Source organism: Cololabis saira, chromosome 15, assembly GCF_033807715.1.
Source record: "Cololabis saira isolate AMF1-May2022 chromosome 15, fColSai1.1, whole genome shotgun sequence".
Taxonomy (NCBI): Eukaryota; Metazoa; Chordata; class Actinopteri; order Beloniformes; family Belonidae; genus Cololabis; species Cololabis saira.
In genome coordinates, this window is record NC_084601.1 from 9,681,364 (window position 1) to 9,691,762 (window position 10,399).

The window sequence follows — 10,399 nt, forward strand, 5'->3', positions numbered from 1 at the left end:
CGGACATGTTTTGGCTAGATAATGCTTCATTTCCGTTTAGAAAAAATTATATTTAGAAAGCTGTTGCATGAGAAAAATTATTTGATTTGATTTGATTTATTTTATTTTTGTACATGTAAAAAAAAAAAAGAAACAACACTTCATGAGAAGTTTAAGAAAACAACAACAAAACAAAGAATTTAATCCTTTAAAACTTGCTATCTTGATTTACATGTGCCAAAAAAGGAGTAGGAAGAAGTGTTAACTTAGAAAAATTATTCTCTTGATGTGTGTAATTATCATGATAAATCTAAATTGCTATACAAATCAGTTTAACATTTGAGCCATCATCTGTAGTAGCTGTTCTTAATTACTGTATAATGGCTACTTGTGAAGGTTGCTATGGAAACCAGTTCAGCCTTCTCCACTTCTTCTCAACGGTGGCACAGTTAATGCACTGCCATGGCAACAACATCATTTCCATAAAGCACTGAGGGGGTCAAAGTATCAAATGAAAATTGGTATGAAAGTCTCAAGTTCAGTTTTTTCTCTTTATCTCACACTTACCTCAAACAGCTGTAGCAGGGACTCACTGTTTCATGTGAACAGCACATGCAGGTCTGAGGGCTCGGATCATTGCTAGTGTTGTGAATATTTGGTCAGAAAGAAAATATAAATTAGCTGATTAATGTTCACATGAGGAAATGTAAAGACGGATGCTGTTTCTCTGCCAGTGGGCCTCATCCTCGATGCCCTTGTTTCTTCTTTCAGTATTGTTGGAATATGTTCCTTCACAGAGATGACATTCAATCCAGGTTTGTTTGTGCAGTACTTTATTGCCAAACAAAAAACTGAAGTGCTTTACAGAGCAAAAGCTAAACCTAAAGGGGCACAATCAAGGACATTTTAAAAAGTGTAAATGATTAAAAGATGAATAACAATTATAAAAACAATTTGCAAGTAATTTTTTTATTTTTAATAACAATAGGACTATAAAAGGCAGTTAACAAAAAAAGCTATGTATTAAATATAATACAAGAGGTAAACCATAAACCTAGTCTGAAAGCAGACACAATTTATCTGTAAATAGATAAACCAAGAAAAAAATGGTTTTCAAAGCTCAAAGTTCAGTTTTCATTAATGCCATTTTTAGGGTGTGAAATTAGAAAAAATGTTAATAATAAGTCCAACATATACCATAAAATTGTAATTACTAAGAAATAAGATGCTCTACAGACTGTGCAGCTGGCAATAACCTTAATGTAAGGTAAGCGTTCCCATCGTTGCGTTGCCCTCTATGAGGTCTATTATAACTATAATTTCAAGAAATACACTATTTAAATGGTTTCTTATAGACCCAATGAACAAAACAAAGAAGCATATTAAGAGATTATTCAGCCAAGCAGATCTGTTTCTCATGATTTCTGAAATTGTTTATATTAATAAACATAAAAACATAGGCAATACAGAGTATGACCAGTTGTGACACATTTATACCTTATATACATACCCTGTCCATGCTGTTAACTTATTCTATTTTTGTTGTTTGTTAAGAACATGAAACATTAAAACATGACATGCTAAAATTTAATTTTTATGAACAGTTGTACTCTCTTGGAAATATCTTACCCACTTGTACTCTCTTGGAAATATTTTACCTACTCGAAAATGTGATATCTATCCAGAAATTAAAATTAAAACAAATATTTAGCTTTAGCTATGTTTTGGTGCTCAGCAGGAGGGGCCATGCAGGCCATGCGGGCCATGCGGGTTGTGCTAAGGGAAGTTTGATCGGGACGGCTAAATAAAATCACCTCCATGCACTGTACAGGTTCCAAACCAATGTCCTCAGGAGGAGCTGGACTTGTTCCACCTTGAAGATTCCCCTGGCAGGAGGCCGCCATTTTTTTTCCTGGAGGCGTCAGGCTGGACGGGGCTTACTTATAGCCAGCTTGGAGCCTGCATGTTGACATTTTGGGAGTTCCCTGCGCCTTTGGGACGGGGAGCAGGTTCTAACTGTTGTTTGTGTGTAGGTAGTTTAAAGGGGACCTATTATGGAAAACAGGTTTTCTCTTGCTTTAACATACGGTATATAAAGTGGTCTCCCCTCAGCCTGCCAACTCAGAGAAGGAGGAAAGCAACCAAATTCTGCAGTGTCTGTACAGCCGCCCGGATGAACCGTCCAGTGTGATGTGGATCTACGAGCCGTTCAGATTCGGTGCATTTTCGTCACCAAAATGCAAACCACGCCCACAACTATAAAACCGTGTAACTGCATGTGAGCATCCGACTATCGTAGCACTGCGTGACATCGGACGCTCTCTGTCCATCTCCCTCCAGCAGCTGCCACTTTATTGAGGTTTTTGTAGTGAAATGAGGAGGAATCATAGAGATAACTTCTCATTTCAACTAACTGGATTAGCCGTTCCTCATCCGTGACTGTTTCCTACAGCGCTTTCAACCGGCTTTCAACGTGAGTGACAGGAAGAAAATAGAAGCAGGGCGTCTGACAAATGTTCAGCTCAAAACGGCGCGCCGTATCGTGCTGCGCAGCGCTGCGTCGCTGCGTCGCTGCGTCGCTGCGTCGCTGCGTCGCTGCGTCGCTGCGTCGCTGCGTCGTTGCGTCGCTGCGTCGCTGTGGCCAGTTAGGACAGTCCAATAAAAAATAAACCAATGGAATTGATTTTGTCGCTGACGCTTGCTCGCATCGCATGCAGTTATGACACGGTGTAAAGGCTGATTTATGGTTCTGCGTTACACCAACGCAGAGCCTACGGTGCGCGTCGCCGCGTACCCTATGGCGTTGGCTCTGCGTCGAGTTAACGCAGAACCATAATTCAGGCTTAACTCCGCCGGCCGGAGCTTCCGCCATTTTTCCGTAGCGGTGTATCGCGTCATTCAGGCAGCCAATCAGCACAGAGCCTCATTATCATAGCCCCGCCCACTCAGAATTCCTCATAGAGAAGGAGGTTAGAGAATGGGAAGATAAAGACATGGTTTAGAGGCTAATTTATTTAGCAAAAACAATCAAAAGTTTGTTTTTAAGACATTCAAAGCCTGTTTAAAATAGGGATTAGATGCCATAATAGGTCCCCTTTAAAATAACAAGGTTCTTTTGGAGTCCTTGGCAGATGTGCCAGAAAGTACTCCTAGAGGAGGCTCCATTTTTCTCTGGGGGACTGCAATGTTGACGTGGATAACGGCAGTGTTACCTGGAGCAGCATGATTGGGAGGTGCAGCCTCTCTGACTGGGCTCAGATGGGGTCCAGCGGTCTTGAGGACATCACCAACACGTCTCTCTAGAGGAGGCTGAGTCTGTGGACTCTGGGATGGGCTTGCCCATTACTGGAGCTGAGGTTACTGAGGTAGTTAAAAAAGCTCCACGCTGGCAGGGCTCCGGGGATGGATGAGATCCCCACTGAGTCTTCAAGGCTCTGGATGTTGTAGAGCTGTCTAGGTTGGGACACTGCACGGACACCAGGGGCAGTAACTGGATTGGCACACTGGGTTGTTGGTGGTTGCATTTTTAAGAAGGTGGCTGGAGGATGTGTTCCAGTTACAGGTGAATCAAACTCCTCAGTCTTCCTGCTAAAGTCTAATCAACTGAAACAGGGCCAAACCCTTGCTAGGGTTCTGAACTGATCATGGGAGTTTGCCTAACAAGTCCATGTGTGATTTGTGGTCTTGGAGGAAGGAGTCAGCTGTGTCCCTTGGGCTACTTTGTCTGAGAGTATGGGGTACTGGCTCCGTTACTATGGACTATTCAGTCCCTATACAAAAGGAGCAAGAGTCCAGTCCGCGTTGTCGGTAGTAAGTTGGATTCGATCAGCCTCTGTTCGTAACATTTATGGACAGAATTTCTAGGAGCAGCCAAGACATGGAAGGGGTCTGGTTTGGTGGCCAAGGGATTCAGTCTCTGTAGATGTGGCTTCACCAAGGCCTGACCTTCAGATCTCTTTGGAGCAGAGTGTGTTAAGGAGACTCGCTGCTAGTCCACACCGAGTTGAGCCAGCTCAGGTGTTTGTGTTTCTGGATGGGAAGCCCCCTGGAAGCGTCCATCGGGAGGTGTTTCCAGCATGTCCAACCAGGACGAGGACCTGGAGAAGACCCAGGACAGGCTGGAGAGATTATATCTCTCAGCTGGCTTAGGGGTGCCTCATAAGAGCTGCAGGAGGTGGCTGGGGGAGGGAAGTCTGTGCATCTTTGCTTAGGCTGCTACCCGTGACCTGATTCCAGATGAGCAGAAATAAATGGCTTTTGCAGTTTGTTAGTTTTTGCCAAAACTGAATCATATTAGTTTCATGGTGAACCTGCCTGTCTCCATGTAGTTGCCTGTCTGTCTGCTATTACTCGACATAGTGCTTCGTGGCACATATGCAATTGTGGCTGTATGTTTAATTTGCCCTTTGCCCTTACTCCAGAAGAACATGAAGACGAAACATATGCTCACGGAGCTAAAAAACGAGAGAAACCCTATGGTCACTGCTATTAAAAGTGTCTTGACATCAAATGGGAGTTTATGATTTCCAGTCACACTAGGCGAGGCAGATGGAAAGGCAGACCAATCTTTCAGCCGAAATTGTTTTTTAGAAGATGAGGATGGGAAGGCTTGGACAAGAAGGCCGACAAGCAGGCTGTCATTCCCTGCTGCGTTTGATGCCACGCAGATGTAAGTGCCACTATCATGAGGCTGAGCATAGCGAACCTCCAAAGATCCGTTGGAAAGACTCCGTATCCTACCAATGGCTGAAATTTGTTTTAGCTGTGGGTTTATCCAGCTAACAGATGGCAAGGGGTCTCCTTCTGCGCTGCAATGAAACACCACGGTGTGTCCCTGCTCCACTCTCACTCCTTGAGATTTGCGGTTCAGAATTCGAGGCTGGCGGCAGGAGAGTAGATTCTGGAGGTCGTTGTCGGGGAAGTCCAAAAAGTTCCAGCCCTCCAGCTGGTCCGTGGTGGTGCAAGTGGGCGGATGTCCACTGAAGTCTACACTCAGGCGCTTTCTCACCACCCAAATCAGGCGACAGTCACAAGTGAGTGGATTCTTATCCAGCCCCAGAGTTTTCAAGGGGTCCACTGAATGAAAAGCTCCCACCTCAAGAGTGGTGAGAACGTTTCCTGAAACATTCAGCAATTTCAGTTGCGTTAAACCCTTGAATGCTCCGATTTCAATACTTATCAACGATCCCCCAACAAGATGGAACTCTTGGAGTCGAAGTAAATCTTCAAGCAGGTTCCCATGAATGTAGGTAATGGGATTAAATGAAAGGTCAAGGTATACAAGATATACCAGGTGATGTAAAGGGATGTAGGGCACACCGTGAAGGTTACAATGTGTGATGGTTAAGGACGTGAGATTGAGGCCAAAGAGGCTGTTTCCTGATAATGTCTCCAGCTTGGGGCAGTTGGAAATGAGAAGATCCTTTAGGTGAATTAAATGGTGGAAAGCATAGTTTGGCAGTGTGGTGAGGCCCAGCTGGTAGAAACGAAGACTTCTCAAGAGTGTAAGCTGAGTGAGAGCCTCTGTTGGCACAGCAGTGAGGTTACAGCCGTCAAGGTCAAGCTCCTGCAGGCCGGCCAGTCCGGTGAAAGCTTGCTGAGCAACAAAAACTAACTCATTATTGGCCGCCGTGAAAAACTGCAGGGCTTCCAAGTCTCTGAAGGTAAAGTCTAGCAACACCAGGATCTGATTGTAGCTTATGTCCAGTAACTTCAAGCTGGTCAAGCCAGCAAACGCTCCCACGGGAATAATCTTCAGGAAATTGCGAGAAAGTTTCAGAGTCAAGAGGTTTTGCAAGCCGGAAAAGGCCTCCGCCTCGATCAGTACCAAAAGATTACCACTTAAATCCAAGTGGAGCAGTGGCGTTAGCTTGCGAAACTGCTGATGCACCAGAATCTTGATTGTGTTGTTACTTAAGTTTAGCAGTTGAGCTTCCGGTGGGAGAGCGTCTGGCACGTTTGTGAAGGGGCTACCCGAGCAGTTGACCTCCAGCACTGACGTGTTGCAGCGGCAGGAGGACGGACACAGCCAGCGCGTTTCAGACGTTAATGCCAACCCCGCCGCCAACAGGTAGAGAGCTCTCCAGCACATCCATAGGTGGGCTGCAGTCCCCTCCAACATCTGGTAACCCGCCTGCATGCGTCAATACAGGACAGCTGTGAAAAAGATAGGAAAGAAAAAAGCTTGAGGGTAATGACATTGGACACAAAATAAAACATGCTTATTCAGGGGGAGTAAAATAAAGTGAAAAGTAAAGTAAAATGCAGATTTTAATTCATTTATTTTGGTGACTGAACAAGAAAAATGCATTATTTTCAGCCCACAAATGTCAGGGAGTTGGATTTGTATTATTAATCTGCAGCTGGTATCACTGATGTCACGTCAAAGCTGCAGAGATGACTGTCATTCATAATTTTTGCTGCCATTATACTCATTTATCACTTAATCTACAGGACTGTCTCACAAAATTTGAATATTGTGATTAAGTCCTTTATTTTCTGTAATGCAAAAATGTCATACATTCTGGATTCATTACAAATCAACTAAAATATTTCAAGCCTTTTATTATTTTAATATTGCTGATCATGGCTTACAGCTTAAGAAAACTCAAATATCCTATCTCAAAAAAATTTAATATTCTGGGAATCTTAATCTTAAACTGTAAACCATGATCAGCAATATTAAAATAATAAAGGGCTTGCAATATTTCAGTTGATTTGTAATGAATCCAGAATGTATGACATTTTTGTTTTTTTAATTGCATTACAGAAAATAAAGAACTTTATCACAATATTCTAATTTTCTGAGACAGTCCTGTATATCATTTATTACATTAAGCACTTACGCTCACATCTATGAGTTGTTCCTCTCATGTTCATGTACCTCATGTCCTTTATCTCCATAGATATATATATATCTGCCACAATCCCTCTCATTTCAGCCTTAACATTTATAAAGGTGCACTAAACACAAGCAGAGAGCAGCTCTTGCAGAGAAGTACTTGGCTGATGAAGGTCACAGCCGCAACATCAAAGCTTTTAATTCAGCGATGTTGAGTTCTGGCCTTGTTGAAAACACAGGCTTGAGGAGGCTGCAGTCCCGAACACTGTTTTCTTTGCAGCTTGAAATAAAACCGCCCACAGTTGTTCTCTCAATGTGTTGTTTAATCAAGTCGGAAAGCAGGGAGAAGGCGCGAGCGAGAACTAGTGAAACAGGAGGCAGTTCATGGAGGGTTTAACTGAATCTACTGCAGATGATTTATCTCCCACAAAAAGGAACAGAAAATGTGCACATATTCTTTAGCGGGTGTAATTTTGAATTTGATTAATCTAGATACAGTGAAATCACATTTTTGGTGATTTAAGTGGCCCTGTCTGTGTTTGTCCATACGGGCTCTGAGTGGGATCTGCCTGGTTTTTAGGAGTTTCAATCACAATTTCCCCCTTTTTTTTGTAACCCAGGTCAACTTTTTCCACGTTTCCAATTTGGAGCCCATAAGACTGAAGCCAGATGGGATCCATACTAGACGATGTCTTTTTATCTGTGAATGACTAAGAGTAAGTAAACAAAACAACAACAGTAAATGCAATTGTAGTGTAATCTTTTATTTTCCTAATATCAATAAAATGAAATGAAATAATACTGAAGCTAAAATAGAGCTTAAGTTTAACATACAAAGGTTGTGTCCTTCATAAACCACGATCACATAACAGGGTTATTCTTTACTTCTACCAAAGTATGTTGAGTCTGGAATCATCATCAGATCAGATTTGTATGTTGAAGCTGTTTCCAGAGCCACCAGTAGGGGGCAGATGGAACTAAACTGTTTCCAAGAAAAGCGGCGCTCCTGTCCACAAATAATCTGCACGAAGATGATCTGTTACTGGGGAGAAAAACACAAGACAACACGAGCAAGAAGAAGCAAAAAAAAAACACACAGCAGATGAGTGAAGATGTGAGTGGCTGAAGCAGGCCGGGTGAAAAGTGAGAAAGTTAAACCTGAATTATGGTTCTGCGTTAAATCGACGGCGTAGGGTACGCGGCGTCGCGCACCGTACACTGCGTTGGTGTAACGCAGACCATAAATCAGCCTTCGACGTCTCCTCAGTGACGCACGGAGCAGCGTGTCGGAGGAGAGGAGACTCCGATCTGCGCGCACAGAGGATGACATGCAGTTGCACAAATACCCCAGGATTCACACATGATGACATGAATCTACAATGAAGTCTGTGGCTCCCATGAATACTCTGAAATAAAAAAAAAGCAAGACGCTTGAGTGCAGCAAGTGATTTCCATTCCCACTGAGATGTTGCTGATGGAGAGCTGGGTTCAACAGCTCCGACGCAACAGATGGCTTCTTCCCATGCTCACAATGCACCTGTTTTTCAAGGAAATAAAAGGAAAATATCGCAACTCACCTTCTCCTCAGAATGAAGGAGTCATCATAGTGATCGCTCAGTTTTCACGCGCAGATCCAGGTTGTGTTGATCTGGTCATCACTGCTCGGGACTGAAACAAGGACCCGCGCAGACAGACGCAGACAGGGAAGCCTCATCCTCATCAGTAGAATCATCTAAACTCCGGTGAAGTGATGCTGGAGCTGGAGATCCTCGTGGAAACAACAACACTGTGGATGCGCATGCCCGCCGCATGCTGGGGGATTACACGCACGCGCCTGGACCTCCTCCAGAACGCGCACGGGAGGACAGGAGGATGCGCGGGTCAGCCAAGCCTGCATATCTGGGAGCAGATCTGGGAGCAGCAGCAGATGGAGGGAATCTGGGAGGGAATGTGAGCACTTGGACGTGAAGGAAGACCTTGCAGTCGGAGCTCCATCCGAGCCACTTGGACGCGAAAAGACTGATTTATGGTTCCGCGTTAAATCGACGGCGTAGGTTAAGCAGCGGCGCGCATCGTAGGACCGTAGGCTCTGCGTTGATGTAACGCGGAACCCTAAATCAGCCTTCTTTTTTTTTATTTGATTTATTTCATTTTTGTACATGCAAAAAAAAACAACACTTCATGAGAAGTTTAAGAAAACAAAACAAAGAATTTCCTCCTTTAAAACTAGTTATCTTGATTTACATGTGCCAAAAAAGGAGTAGGAAGTGTAAACTTATTTAGTCCTACCCCCATTCACTGATCATTTAACCTGTATTTATAAATATTCACACACTGTACTCACACTGCTAAATAACAGTATTATTATTGTTATTATTATTATTATTATTATTATTATTATTATTATTATTATTATTATTATATACTGTAATTATACTCACACACATACTTATACAGTACATGCATACATACATACACATAGTTGAATATTTATATATATATATATATATATATATATATATATATATATATATATATATATATATATATATATATATATATATATATATATATATATATACTTATTTAGACTATACTGTATCTGCTCTATATCTATGTATATATCTACTTACACACATAATCACACCACACATATATATATATATATATATATATATATATATATATATATATATATATATATATATATATATATATATATATATATATGTATACCCAAACATACGCATACACCCATACATACCTACATATATGTATATATATACACCTATCTATACACATGCATACATACACATATAATTTTTCTGCCCATTTCTGTACATAAATATACACAAATCTACCCATTCCCCCAATTCTTCTTCAGCGCAGCATGTCTGAGCTGTAAACACCTAAATTCATGTGTTAACTCCAATAGTTTCTCAAGTCTGAGCTGTTCTAAGGCAATTAAGGCAACTTTATTTATATAGCACATTTCACACGGCAAGCATGGATTCAATGTGCTCAAATACATGAAAAAACAAACAAACAAAATTACAGGGTTACAATAACAGAAACAGACAAAATGATGTCAAGAGAGAAACAACAATAACAACAATAATTCCATTATAACAAAAATGCTATCACTCAGCCAATCATGTAGAGTTTAGTCAAACGCCTGTGCAAAAGGGTAAGTTTTTAGTCTGATTTTGAAAGAGGGCACTGTTCAATCAATCAATCAATCAAATTTTATTTGTATAGCACCTTTCATCCAGGTTCATGAAATACAAAGTGCTTTGACATTTTGACAGAAAAATAAGCATAATAAAAACAAAAATAAAAACTGGGAGACCAATGCACACTGACATACAATATAGTTCATTAAAATGAAATAATGATAAAAGTTCAAGAATTAAGGCTAAAAAATAATCAGTCCACAACAATACAATATAATAATAATAATAATAATAAAAACATTACAAGAAATAGATAAATAAATAAAACAAATACCTCTAAAAAATGTTAAACAGAATAAAACTATAATGTGATGCTACTTAAAAGCCAGACCAAAGAGATGAGTTT

General features: G+C 41.4%; 1 protein-coding gene across 1 annotated transcript; it reads right to left on the bottom strand.

The window, feature by feature from the left end:
- Positions 1-1,068: 1,068 nt before the first annotated feature.
- On the bottom strand, positions 1,069-8,469 carry LOC133461053 (leucine-rich repeat and immunoglobulin-like domain-containing nogo receptor-interacting protein 1). The gene is made up of 2 exons (XM_061741813.1): positions 8,398-8,469; positions 1,069-6,135 (listed from the first exon to the last, which is right to left on the bottom strand). The coding sequence occupies exon 2, from the start codon at positions 6,116-6,118 to the stop codon at positions 4,268-4,270; it is 1,851 nt and encodes a 616-aa protein (XP_061597797.1). The 5' UTR covers positions 6,119-6,135; positions 8,398-8,469; the 3' UTR covers positions 1,069-4,267.
- Positions 8,470-10,399: the final 1,930 nt, after the last annotated feature.